At 42.7% G+C, this 14,469-nt stretch overlaps 1 protein-coding gene across 4 annotated transcripts in view; it reads right to left on the bottom strand.

Moving 5' to 3' along the window:
- The window catches only part of numb (NUMB endocytic adaptor protein), a 43,327-nt gene that overhangs the window by 7,412 nt on the left and 21,446 nt on the right, over positions 1 to 14,469 (bottom strand). For all 4 annotated transcript variants that reach the window (XM_073483225.1, XM_073483222.1, XM_073483224.1 and 1 more), the window contains exons 2-3: positions 10,798 to 10,934; positions 4,924 to 4,998 (exon numbers count right to left, since the gene is read on the bottom strand). In XM_073483225.1, coding sequence (XP_073339326.1) covers positions 4,924 to 4,998; positions 10,798 to 10,923 — 201 coding nt within the window. In that variant the 5' untranslated portion in view covers positions 10,924 to 10,934. The remainder of the gene's footprint in view (positions 1 to 4,923; positions 4,999 to 10,797; positions 10,935 to 14,469) is intronic.

Here is a 14,469-nt window from a genome sequence, read left to right as displayed (position 1 = left end):
CAGTGGTACTACCAGCAAGAGGTTTGCATCAAAACAACGCTAACCACTAGCAGGATGTGCAACAACGAATCACACATCTTGTGCAACATCTGCCACGTGCCTACTCTGTGCAACAAGTCACACCCAACAACATTTGCTATCAACATGAAACAGCTATATCTACTGAGAGAGACCCAGAGTACTTCATCAGAAGAGACAGAAGAGATGCTTCTTCGCCTGACAGGTTGTCAAAGATCTAAAACCACCACCCTGCAGAGTAGCTAGAGGAAGGTTGCCTTTAAATCACGTTTCCCGGTGAGAGTAATAATTGTTCTTTGTGACAGTTTTTTGATGAGTTGAGGTAAGGACATGTAACTCTGGGTAAAATATACATATTTGGGGTTAACTCAGAAATCATCTCCAAGGAAGGTGGACAGGTTTTCAAGAACAGACTGTATAAAATACAGGTCGAGCTTCCTGGTCTGAAAAGTGAAACCTTAGGCCCCAATTCTTTCCAACAGCCAGCAGGGGGCCGATACCGATATATCTGTGAAAGGCCGATACATAATCGATATATCAGTTGGACTACCAAATACGGTCACTTCCGGCTCCAAAAGACCAAGATGGCGACAGCTATAATGTCAAACTCAAGGCTTCAAAATGGAAGTCCACATAGCAATGGGTGATGGCGGAGTTGCACTTGGATCCAAGCTTTTCATACCATGACACAATGAAAGATTTAATTGAAAGCATCAGCTTATACACTGTCTGATGGACTTGATGATTTGTCAATGGTGTGCCCCGAGACTACTGGGCGTTTATGTACAAAATACAATTGAAATTCTTTCAGCATCTCCTGCTGGTTGTGCTCCACCCTGTCTACACAGAGGAAACGCTCCAGGTCACTATGAGCTCCTGAGTTACATCAAAAACACTCCCACTGCCAGAACACAGAATACACCTCCAACCCCGGGCCAACAGCCAACAGCAGCAGGAAGTGACATCATGATGACAACGCAAAGAGGGCAGCTTGGAGGTTGATGGTGCCGCAGTGCAGCCTCCTCCTCCTCCTCCACCCGCCTCCATCCTCCCCTCTGAGTCACGGGTGGCGGAGCTGTGAGAAAACTCTCATTACCGTCCCAAAGGCTGCTGGGAATACAATAGAGTTGGCTCTGAGCTGTAGCTGTCACACACACACACACACACACACATTGACAGCTAGACCACCAACACACACCCTCCAGCACAGGATGGAAACCTACACACACTCACGTACACTTTCATGTTCTTCCTTCTTATTCATGCATTAGCTCACTGCTGTTCTTCATCTATCTGCGCGCTCTCAGCTTGTGTTGGGGTCGTTTGTGCTGTCGGTCTGCTCTTAGCTCATTTTCAGGAAACAGCCCTCATCAGCCCTCACCAGATATTAAGTGCCTACAGGTGTGGGGCCTGGTTCCTGAGCAAATTTAGTTATTAGTTCCTGGAAGTAGAGTTTACGGCTGAGCAATATTAATTCACATCCTCTCCATTGGTAGGGGCTGTATTCGTTGCATGGCAACAGATAGCTTATTAGAGAGTCAGTGAGGATGAACTGGGATCTATCAATGCCTCGCTAATTGTATATCTGCTTAAAGGGTGGCTCTTCTACGGTCTGAACAATTTAGATTTAACACAGATAAGTGGCATCAGGGGCGGTGACACTGTATACCACCATTTTGCTCTGTTCCAGGCAGCAGAATCAGCCTTGCCCCCATCATAACAAAGATTATAAAACTTTTCACAGAGACCTCAAACGGCATTAGAAGTGACCATCTATGATTCAAATCACGAGCTGAGAACCCTCAAGTCAAACCTCATTTTGTCAGTCAAATTACTTCATGTTTCTTTTTTAGTTGCGTCATTGCAGACAGAGTAACACAGGATAACAGCATGGCAGGCTACACACTGTACAACCTGACTCTTGTCTGAAAATGACCCGACAAAGAGCTCCAGAAGTCCTCCACTGCACTGAGCACTGGTGCTGAATGTTAACAAATACTAACAGTCCTAAAATATGAGATTTTGTGTTCCCAAGTACTCACGCAAAGACAACCAGATTGTTTTCCCTTTTTCTCAAAGAAGCAACTCCCAATAACACTGGAAAAAAACGTATTAATTCATTTTGTCTAAAAACTGAGACAGAAAAGCAAATACAAATGGTGCCGAGCTGCCAGCCTGACTGGATCGCTCGTCATTCTTCATTTGCCTGGCAGACTCCATGTCCTGTGGCAGACAAATTTGCATGGTGAAAGCGAGGTTTATAGGAACCGGTCTGAATGCCGATTAAGGGACATGATTTGAATTTTTCTAAATTGACTATTTGTTCGAAATTAGTAACTTTTGTTGTTTATTGTTGAATCACTGAGGGTGATTTTTTTAATGTGAATCTTTATTTTTGGTTAATATTTGAACTTTCCTAACCCTTTCCTGCACAAAGTCACAACTCCTGTCTTAATAAAGTTGCAATATGTAAGAATTGTGCACCTACATGAAATTCATACTCCCGGTCTTTATACCACTAGCACTGGAGCTTTGGACCACTAAAGGAGGAGGTTTTCAGGAGAAGAGCTGGTTGGCATGCTAACGTCTTCACGTCAAACGTCACATTCTGTTGTTCATTTTTTAATGTTTTGAACTAAAATTCCTACATTTTGCACCTTTAAAGAAGAATTTGAAAATGTAAATGGAAGTTGTCAAGGCATAAAACCAATTATCTGTTGATCTTTACAACTCTAGATGCCATAGTCTAAAAATGGGGTCATTATTCTATAGCCAGTACACTGTGCAATCAACATTTACCTCACAATGTTTTGTTAAAGCAAAAAACTTGTGTATTGCCAGTTTATATTGTGAAGATTTAGTATCTGTAAAGTGTTCCCAAAGCCTCGAAATGCTATTTTTCCTGTGCGATGGCATTTCAATTTAAAGTCTAGTAAGCTTCTTTCATCAGAATGAATAAGCACCGAGACCACCAGTGATTGTTTTGTGGTGTTTGCTGTAATGTGAGCCTCTCGGGCACACAGGTAAACTGCCATGTCCAGGCCAGGGCTCAACTGGATGAAGTCCTCTTAGCAGGAATGTAACAGCGGCAGTTACATCACAAAGATCAACAGCAAATGTCACGATTTGTTTCCAGAAGAACAGAACGCAAAAGAGGACCTTGAAATGCCTGCCTCGCTTTATGAACGTGGCAAATGTTAATTTCCCACCCTACTTATAATTGTAGGTCAATAAAGCCGTGCCTGTGCTGGCTTACAAATAAGGGCCTCTGGTTGGTGAGGAGGCGAGGGAGTGGAGAAGCAGAGGAGCCAGAAGAGGAAATGTCATTGGGTTGAGGAGGGTCAGAGAGTCGCGGCCTGCAGGAGGACATGAGGCACAAGCAGCCGCCTCTCCTTTTGAGTTGGCTCCATTTTGTCCGCCTTGCTAAAATGACTGTAACTCAATAAGACCTCACAGCCTCCAGGCTCCATGTGCACCATGTGACCTCATCAAGCACCAGTGTGTGCGTGTGCTACTGTGTGTGTTTATGTGCATTCAAGCTTTGTGTATTCACTATAAGTATATGCATGTTTGTATGTGTGTGTATACAGTGTGTCTATATACTGAGCCTCTGGGTGCACTTCTTCCTGTGTGTGCAAATGATTTGCCTGTGAGCTCTATCCGAGTGTTGTATTTGTGTGTATATGTTCTACAAATGTGCGTTTGTGCCGCTGTGTGAGGCTGTGAAATTGTGTGTAAATTTGCGCACGTGCTGCTATGGGTTTCAAGACGTGTGTGAGTAAATATAAGTGCTGTATGAAAACGTAGTGATGTGTGTGCATGCGTGTGATTTGTGGCACTCGTTTTCACACATTTGATGTATGTGTTAGCACTTTTGTGTTTAATATAAATGTGTTTATGTGCATGTTTTATAAACACGATGTGTCAAAACTAGTGTTGAAGTGTGAAGCGTGTGTGTGTTTTCTCATTTGCGTTATATATCCTCTGTTTTATTAAACTAACTGGTATACAAATGTAAGTATTTTACTCTCCGTTAAATTGCACTCGTAAAATATTGAATTATTCTCGAGTACGCTCTACAGGATAATCAGACTAACAAATGGCTCTCAATAGCTTGAGTAGTTTTCAACAGCTCATTGAGTCGTACATGCGAAATGACTAAAAAGGCCCTCGTCACCATTTTATGAAGCAGGAAGAACGGGCACTGATAAAAGAAACAGGGTAGGAATTCTCGATTAGTCTGAGTCATTTAAACTGAAACTGAAAGCAGACACTTCCAGCAGGAGTTTTGTAACCATTGTTGGCACTGAATTTAAATGTACCTTTGTCCTGAGACTCCAGAATCAGACCTGCCGACTCAGGTTTGGCCCTGACTACAGAGAATCAGGAGTTTATAACTTGGGTGGGGCCTTGGCAAACAACTGACAGCATGGAAAAGCAATTGCTCCACGGTTTCCCCCTTCCCCTCCCCTGCTCCCCAAACTGGAATTTGTTCTTTTTACGCAACTCCGCCGGAATCTACTGCAGCAGGAAGTACATGCCGGCCTATCTCCTCTGGCTGAGCCAGTGTACGAGGGAGAGAGAGGAAGAGACACTCAGAACAGACCCCGACACCAACTGGAGGTTGTCTGAGGGTCAAGATGGGTGGAGACCCTCACTGACAAATGGCAACAATCAGCCTCGACGTACAGGGTAAAATAAGCAGGAATAAATAAGGATGAAAAAGAACAATACTGCTTGGTGACAGATGAAGGAGAGCTGCCACTAAATTAAGGAAATGTTAGAAGGAGTCAGTAGATCAGTGAGGGAAACTAAGGGAGGAAAAGATAAAGAGATAAAAAGGGAAGTGTGGTATTTAGCTGCCTCGTTCCTGGAAGCACGGAGGGGTTTCCTAGTGAGACCTACCGTTTTCAGCCGCTTCACTGCATCCTCGCAGATGTGCATGCCTCGGGACTCCTCCACCTCCACATGTCCCAGGTACTGCAGGGGAGAGATAGGGAAAAGAGAGTGAGCGATGCTGTGACCAAATGTTTCCTGTGGCTATCTCTGCTGAAGTTTAAGTAGGGTTACAATAATATACTCTGGAATGAGATTGGGTATTTAAATGAGTGCAGCCTGGCTCTTATCCCCTAGTAGGCTGGCGTCGGTGATTTATACACCCAATTAATTACCATTTTGAGGTCAATCGCAGTTCAATTACTCCCAAGTTGATGCCTAATTCTGTCTATGGAGAAAATGATAAACACTGTGTGATTCCATGAGGAGGGGATAACAAAAACACAGAATAGGAGAAAACAAAGCTGCACTTTCCTCGTACACACAGCATCCTAGGTTGGATATTTCAGCTCATCACAACACAATTGAGGCCGGGTAACGTTGTCAGCCACTGACTTTAAAGAATGTTCTTGTGCAATTTTCTTTTATTATGAATTGTAAATTATTGTGCAACAGGGAAAGTCCAAACAATATAGTACTCCATTGCCTCCTGACCTGCAGTGTATTATGGCTGGAGCAGGCTAAAAGCTGCCCCACCAATACTTGTGGATGAAGGAAACAAGCCAAAACCCACAGGCCTCACAAAAAGTTTTCTCTTCGTCATGCAGTTTGGAGGCTGGTAAAGTTGTACCAGAATGAATTGTATTGCCTTCATGAAGTATCTTCCCCAATGTAGGTATTATTTACTATCATATATTATATATATTATTTTTGTATTGTGCAGCCCTCGTCCATCTGAGTAACCTATTTAAGTTGCCCTCTCCTTTTGTCTTGTAAAATAACTTGATTGAATGTCTGTATACCGAAATGTTATTACATTTTTCCTGCTTGCAAGTGAAGTAGACAGTGTTTTTGTTCTGACTGCCTCCAACGCAAGCAGTAATCAATATAGTACAGACTGAGATAATTGTTTAGACTAGGGCTGCATGATATGGTTAAAAAAAATAATAATCATACTGCGACAGATATTACAATTTGCTTATGATTCATGATTAGTGGGAATGATCAATAGATTATGTGACATCTGTTGGGATCTGTACCAAAAAAAACAAGATTTGCGGGCCAGGATATCTCCGCAGCACTGCAGTACTTCATTATAATGCTATTTTATTGCACATTTTACCTTTATCAAATTGGTGGATACTGCACCTTGCCATGCAGCAATGTAAACGGTATTTCAATTAATTGCGCAGCCCTACTTTTGACGGGCATCTAGTGACTAATTAATCGAGAGGCGATATGGATCAGCATCTGTCAAACTCAGGAAATTGCAGTGAATTATCGATCACCACATACGTTGTCTCCAATTACCAATTTCCTGAGGGAAACCCTGAGCTCCAGCCATGCAGCAGCCCACATCAGGAATTACTTTGAAATCCTACGTGAGGGGGTTTAACTGCAGCTGAATGAACGGAAAAGGCTGCCTCCTCCGGCTCGAGACTCCCTCCATTCCCTCCCGTCCTCCTGGAACCTGAAGCAGCATCACACCCTGCTGCGGGTCGCTCCGCAGTCACAACCCTGACCTCCGCAGCAGCCATTGTGCGCGAGGGGCCGGAGAGGAAGTCCTTACCCTTTCCTTATAGATACACACACACCGAGTGACGCTGACCCACGCCTGACTCCCCCCGTCCTCTGGCCCTGCTATTTTGAGAATGTGACGCCACAGATGTGAGTCACACTGTCTGCGTTTTAGAATACACATGTGTGCAATTGCACGCACGTAAACAGACAGAGACGCGCACAAAGCCGCTTGTGTGCCGAGGACAATACTGATGCAAGCAGGCAGCAATGTGTAGTGAGGAGAATGAAAGCAGCAGCATCATTAATGGGGGATCAGCCTGGAGACGTGGCTGAGGTGAGATGAGTAAACGCTGTGGAGGCTTGACGTGTCACTCACAACAAATGCTTTGTTGGAGCATCTCACTCCATCCCGTTAGCTGACACATTCACAAACATTAGTGCGCTCAACCTAAGCGACTTAAAGGGACAGTTCACACCAAAAGCAATAATACATATTTTTCCTCTTACCTGGAGTGCTATTTATCGATCTACATTCTTTTAGTGCGAGAGCCTACTCATGGAGAGGCTCGTGCTTGTGACAGCGTGGGATGTTAACAATAATGGCATCCTCCTCGACTGAGCTGTGATGTTAGCTAGCTTAGTTAGCTAGCCACCCGTGCCCTCCGGTTACGTGATAAAACTCGACAATTCACACCAAAACAGTCTAGATGGTTAAATAGCACCCAAAGGTAAGAGGAAAACATGCACTTACAGGGTGAACAGTCCCTTCATAGTGATACTAATATCTCCTGAACGGTGTGTTTTACACGTGTAGGCTAATTTGATTCTGAAATCCAGGTTTGTTTACGGGCCCACTCCAGGATTAGTTCCACTTGCCACTAATCCCACAGTGGGTTTCGGATTAGATGCAGTTTGCATGTCATGATATTTGTATCATTGTGCTGTTACTGCCACTGCACTGCTTGTGTTTGATAAGGAAAAACATAAAATGAAATATTGTATTTATATTTCCCTGGCCTTGTGTTGATTTTGCAGCTGTAGAAGACCAGCAGAGTTAACACGAAGGAAACATCTGCTTAAATTCACATTGTACAAACATTTGAAGCAGCCAATGATAAGGAGGACGGGGGTAAAGACAGCAACCAGACAGTAAAGAAGAGCAGTTCTGTATTGTTTGAATATTCAAGTTTTATCTTGAAGAATTACTGAACATTTTGTGAAATACAGCTATTCACTTTCTTGCCCTGAGTGTATGATAAGAAGATTGATCCTGGTCATAGGTCTGTTCAGTGAATATGTAGCAGCCAGTTTGCCTCGCAGCACATCTGGTTCAGAAGCTCTAAAAGGTGGCATGGACACAAGGTGGCATTTCCCAAGCATCACATCAATATCAATTAACTGAAATTGGCTTTGTTGGTGTAATCTCTGGATGTCCTCCAAATGGATTCCAGGAATTAATTCAGGGTATTGGCCATAAATCAGTTTCTGTGAAAAATCCTGTCAAATTCAATATAAAGTCCCTGCTTTACACAGCTTTTGCAAACTCCTTCTTTCCAATGTGTGAATAACTGCAGAAAACAAGCCGCACGCATTCATTTCCATACAAATAAGCCTGTGCAGTTTAAACCGAGGACGTACAAATACTTCTCATCTGCTTCACTGGTTAAACACACACACAAGCAATTCAAGCTAATCTCACATCCATCTCCAGGCTTCAGGTATTTCCATACAGAAAGCCAGTCTTCATTTTTATGCCTTTGACAATCACCTTGAATCACGAATAACTGTCGGTTCTGCAATTTCTGCTCAAAAACAACATACATAAGCATAAACATACACACAAACACAAATGCTGCTTAATATGACACATTGATAACAGGCTGAGCACAGTCAGAGGTAGTCAGTGAAGAGCAGGGCTTCTGCTATGATTGTCAGTCCCAAGCCACAACATTAAAGGCTCATTTCACTCCATTTTGACACCTCCACCTGCCCAGATCTGTCTTTTCCCCTCCACACCAATTTGAAATACTTCTTCTTCTCCTTCTTCTTCTCCTTCACTTCATCTCCTCTCCTACCCTCTATCGGTTTCTCTTCAGTGCGGCTGTCACTGATAATTCAACACAACTATTCCAACCCACAGCTCCTCTGAGACACCTAGAGCGGGAGACAGGGAGCAGGAGGGGGAGGAGGGATACACAGGAGTAGCATGGTAGGTTGCACCGGCACGATGAAAGCCAGTGCAGAGAGAAAAAAAAAATGCTGGTGGAGAAGTGTGTGTGGCTGCAGAAGTACAAGAAGGAAAGCATGACAATGAGAGATAAGGTAATTGTTATTTTGCCCGGAGTGGCTGATGTGTAATTCACTGAGTGCTTTCACTGCTTTAACAGTTTGCCTGGAGATTTTGTGAGCAGAGCAACAATGGTCAGTTACCTGAGTTTAAAACTGTGCCCGCTGCAGGGTTTGTGTGGTAAAATTTAAGCACTTTTCCAGCACTTTCAAGGTACCTAAACCAAATATTTTCGAACTTTTTAGTTGGCTCTGCATCAAATTGTACTCAATCAATTGTATAGATACCAGCCCATTAAATACATTTGATTTCTTCATCAGGATCCATGTATTATTTCCTGAGAAATGTATGAAAATGTCGGAATGCCCAGTCCAGTTTGGATGGAGGATGGTCTTGGATGGCAAAGACCCATCCTCCATCCAAGTTTCTCTGTAATACTACTGACAAACTAACCAACAAACATCAAACAAACAAGGGCAAAAAACATAACGGCCTTGGCGGAGGTAATTAAGCATTTTCAAAACCTTTCAAAGACTTTTAAGGCAATCCCTGCAACTGGCAAATTTACAGCTACACAGCCTGGTGTTGCTGTGTTACTTTGATACTGAAACATTTAAATAAAAAATCTAAGAGTACTTGAATGAAAACTCTTCACCTTGAATAGACAATTTGTAAAAACATATTCAAGACAAAGATCAAAGACAATACTCTACATGAAGAAAGTGATAAAGAGGAACAAAATGTGAGAAGATGTAGCTCATCTACACCTTTAAAGAAGTGTGAAGAAAGAGCAGAGAAAGAGACAATTTATGGGGAGCAGGTGGGGGAGGAAAGGTGAGTGTGTGTGTGTGTGTGTGTGTGTGTGTGTGTGTGTGTGTGTGTGTGTGTGTGTGTGTGTGTGTCATTTGGAAGACAGATTAGAGGAGATCTTGAAGCTTGTACGTTTCACACACTGGCTGAAACGTGCTCGCGAACGACTTGAAGCCATGAGGCGACACACATGCACACCTGTTCCACATCAAGTCTGAAAATCCAACGTAAAGGAACAGTTGACCCAAAAATGAAAACGCTGTGCTCCAGAAATGTTCTTTGGACTGCAAAACTTCACCTGGTGAGTAGATAATGACTGAATTTTCATTTCTGGGTGAACTTTTCCTTTAAGATCAGAAATCTCAAGGTAGCCCGTCCACTGCCTGTCTTTCCCATCTCACCACTGTCACTTCCACCTCCCTCCACTATTTCTGCTCCAGTTTCTTGCTCAGAAGAATAGTAAAACACACAAGTAGCATGAAACCATCACTTTTAAACTAGGTGATGAACAATCCACATTCATTGACCACAGTTCATATATTCAGAGGGATAACTTTCCCTTTCTTGACTCTGCGGTTTTCAATTCCCCTTTATTCTGAGTGAAGAGGGACTATAGACCCATGAGTGAGAGGAAGTGTACCGTTGCACTTCTGTTTGCAAAAGTGGAAGGTTTTGTTGCCATAATACAGCAAACTCTCCACTCAAATCAACTGCTGCACTGCAGGTCCAGTTTGGCCATTTATGAAACACTGAAGACACGTTCTGCATGTACACAGAAACTGCATCGCCTCCCGAGTCACGTGTCTTCACTGCCCCCCTTCAATTGTTACTTGCCAGCTATAATGAAACATATTCTTCAATTGTGCATATTTTAATGATGATTAAAGTAGTTTTCAATACTCTTGGAGGCCAGAAATCAATTGTGCACACACTTCCCACAGGTTTTCGAAGGCTCCAGCACAGAATCTTGCAACCTAGATAAAAGCTGTGCTCACAGTCTCTGAATGCTTATAATTAATCACAAGCAGCGTCCTTGGGGAGCCAGGCAGAGTGCAGGTTTCTCAGAGGTATGAATGTGCAGCAGTAAGGTCAGCACTGCATTTTGTAAGATTGTGCGTCTGTGAGGTTTTTGTTTTCAGGTGTGTTTATGTGTAAAGGAGAGTCACCTTGACTGCAAAGCTACATTTGCCGCTGCGGACCGCCTCCTCGTCTGTCTGCCACTGGTGCGGCCGACTGGACTCTGGGACGTAGACGTCTTTCTTCCGGCGAAAGCTCTGCCGTAGCTTATTCATCGCTGAGCTCCCTGTGAGTGGAGAGAGACATTTTATTAATCCAAGGGTGAAGACTGAGCTTTCAGCAGCAGCTACATAAAAAGGTGCCAATTTACACAAAAAGGCAACGGTTAAAAAGGTGACAGCAGAACATATTAAGTAATAATAAAAGTTTATGTGTCTGGGAAATGAACCAAACCCATGCAGTCAAGAGTGAATGTCAACATAGAAATTAGTCAACTTCCTGTGTTCGATACCAGATTAGAAGCTGAACCACAGAGCCAAAGTACCACTTTCATGTGTCCTGTCTCGTGTCTGTAAATAGAAAAGCTTTAAATACTGACTCCAGTGAACAACACAGCAAACTAGTGTCATTCTGACTCACAAGTGGGAACAAAAGACCTCAAGTCTCGGAAGTGTTAGGAGTCAAGGCGGCCCAAATAAAAGGGAACAGAGGACACTGAGTGCAGTCTGCTGTTCTTACTGAGGGAAGTGTTCACCTGAGGATTAAAACAGCGCTACAAGGTTACAGTTAGGGCTGCAATATTAATAATTTAATAGCTGACAACTAATCTATCGGCAACTATTTTCATAATCAGTTAATCTGGGTGTGTAATTTCTTAAGAAAACATGTCTAAATTCTCCAATCCAGCTTCTGACACGTGAATATTTTCTGCTTTTTGACAGTAAACTGAATATCTTTAGGGTGTGGACAAAACAAGACATCTGAGAATGCCATTTTGGGATTTCACAACACTGACTGACATTTTTCACCATTTCATAGACCAAACAACTAATCAATAAATTGAGAAAATTATCATCAAGTTAATGATGTCTGCTTGACCAAAGAAATCAGGCTTCTGTGAGGAACAAAAATGATACTTGCCAGCTTGTCCTGTGCAGTGAGGGACTATTAACAATAATAAGGGTTTGCTTACTTTTGGTTTAACCTCCAATAAAGTGGCAGTTTATCTAGCAAAACCTGAACACTCATTTAGCGATCTCGCTGCGTTCCAACACAATTATCATGGCTGCAACTATGAAAATAAAACCCAAGTTATAATGAGCCATAATTTTCCTTATGTTTTTCCCTTTATGTTTAGGCTTTAGGCTGTGAGTCAGAGTCAGACTTTTGAGTCAGAGTCGAACTCTAAAGTTCCCTGACAACCCTTAAAAAGCACAATTAATTAGGCTAAAAGCACTTCTTTAAACAGTGCACATATGACTTCTTGGCTCTGGGAGCAGATTAGGAGGCACAAAAAAGCAGAGACCCAATTAAAAGTTGCTGATCCAAACTAGAGCTGAGAGGTGCATCCATCATGGAAAGCCTGGCTAACGTCTCCCTCAGCAGCTCATAACTGAGGACCAGAAGTCATTCGGCCGTGCAATTCTAACTTTTAACACGTGAGCAGAGCAGATTCCTTGACTAACAAGTCGTACCCATTAACTTCTGAGCTGATGAGGATCGGACAGGATTAAAGGTCTTAAAACCAGGAGAACTGACTGTCCACACACACATACATGAATAAGCAGCAACATAGCAGCGTTCACACACAAACACACACACACATGCTCACAGTGACCACACACATATGCACCTACTTAACTACACACACACTGACAGGACTGAGCTGTCTGTTTGCATAGTGAAACCTGTCCTGTGAGCCAGTATTGGCTTGGGGTGAGGATCTCTTATCTGTCTGTGTCAGGCTCCAGCTCTGTGAGCAGCACACAATGAAGCTTTCAGGTCTGACCACGCCACCAAACACACACACACACACACACACACACACACACACACACACACACACACACACACACACACACACACACACACACACACACATCTCAAACTTCCTACTGTCTCTAAAGGGCTGGGACCTGGAGGGGACCATAGACTCAGGAAACTAGAGCCTGACTGATATTTGATTTTCAGGGCCGATGCAGATACTCATATTAGGAAATAAAATGTTTTTCTATCAATATATCAGCTGAAATACACAAGCGTTGCAATGTTATGAGATTCTCACGGTATGGTAACCATCTCAGAAAAGATCACAGTATCACAGTTATATATTATTAGTTTATATAATAAAAGTTTTATTACAATTTAATGAACAGAAATAGTGCTGGACAAGGGAAATGTCTGGCTACAATCACAGGTGATTGATTTGTTGAGAGCCAATAACAGCTCGTTCTACCGTGGCATGAAAGTGCAATGAAATTGGCCTGGGAAGCACTTGCAGTACTCTGCGGTGAAAACTGAACCGAAAAAGGTGGGGACACTTTCGTGTTATGTGACATGTAAAAACAAGAAGTTATGTTTTTGTTTGATGAAGAATTTTATGAGCACAACTTCTAATTATAGACACTCTGCCAATTGAGTGGAGGTGTGGCCAAGTTGCAAGCCACTAGTCACATTCAAGATTCTGTCTGTAGTTGGTAGTTTTTTTTCTCCCTTTTTTCCAAAATGTTCTGTAATGGAAACTCTGGCTTTTGTGTGGTACTGCTAACACCTCTCTTTTCCATTATCTGTAGACTGAGGCATAACTCACAGAAAGACAATCATGACTCCTGAGCCATACTGTGGGTAGAGAGCGAATTCAAAAGGTGAGCTTTCTGAAAAAAGGGGGTGAAAGGACAACTAACTGGGTGTAAAACAGGTGCTTAATAGTGTAAAAGCACCTGCTTTGTTCTAAGAGCCAAATACCTCTGCAGGTGTAACCCAATAAAAGCACTCAGTTTGACTCTAGTGTGTATAGAAATGTGTGTGTTTGCATTTTGACTGTGCACAAGTTGTAGCCTGCAGTCGAGTGAAGTGTTTGAAAACAAGACGACTGAGTGAGAGGCAAAAAAAATATTGCTTCATCCCTCACTCCCGCTCTCTCTGGTTTATTTAGGTCATATCATGTTTGGGCTCACTGCAGTGCCAGTGACAGGCTGCATGCTTCCAGCCTGCAGAGCGACGGAGGAGGAGCAGCAGGAAAACAGATTTGTCTGCTCTTGAGCACCTCGTCTTCCTTCGGTGTCACAAATTAAAGCATTTGTCTCGAATATACGGTGCACGCATTGTGAGTGAACATCTTCACATTAAATTCACTCGTCATATTGTCATCAAACACAACCACACACCACTAAGTGCCAGTGTTTTTATACACATCTTCTAAATATGTGAACACAGGCAGTGTTTTTTTTAACACATCTTTAAGAAAACAAGTTTGTTTGTGACACTGTAGAATGATGTACTTTTACAAAAACAGACATTCCTATTTATTACAGCCAGGCAGAATTTGAAACAGCTGGCACTGGCAAACAAGCCAACTTAACAACCACACATTTTCTCCAAATACCTGCCAGATGGAGGCTAGTTTGCGTGCTGCAAAGACTGGTTATTTATCTATTAGATCGGTCGCCTATTTCTCCAGTTTGTATTCGTATTAAGTCGAAAAATGCTAGAAAACTGTGAAAGGAAACGTCTCCAGATTAGTGTTTATATTCAGATATTCAGTTTATGATATAAAAAGAGAATCACAGCAAATCCTCACATTTGGAGCACATCTGGAAAAG

This window comes from Pagrus major, chromosome 16 (genome assembly GCF_040436345.1).
Source record: "Pagrus major chromosome 16, Pma_NU_1.0".
NCBI lineage: Eukaryota > Metazoa > Chordata > Actinopteri > Spariformes > Sparidae > Pagrus > Pagrus major.
Note: the sequence above shows the minus strand (reverse complement) of the source record. Positions and strands in the feature narration are given on the sequence as shown.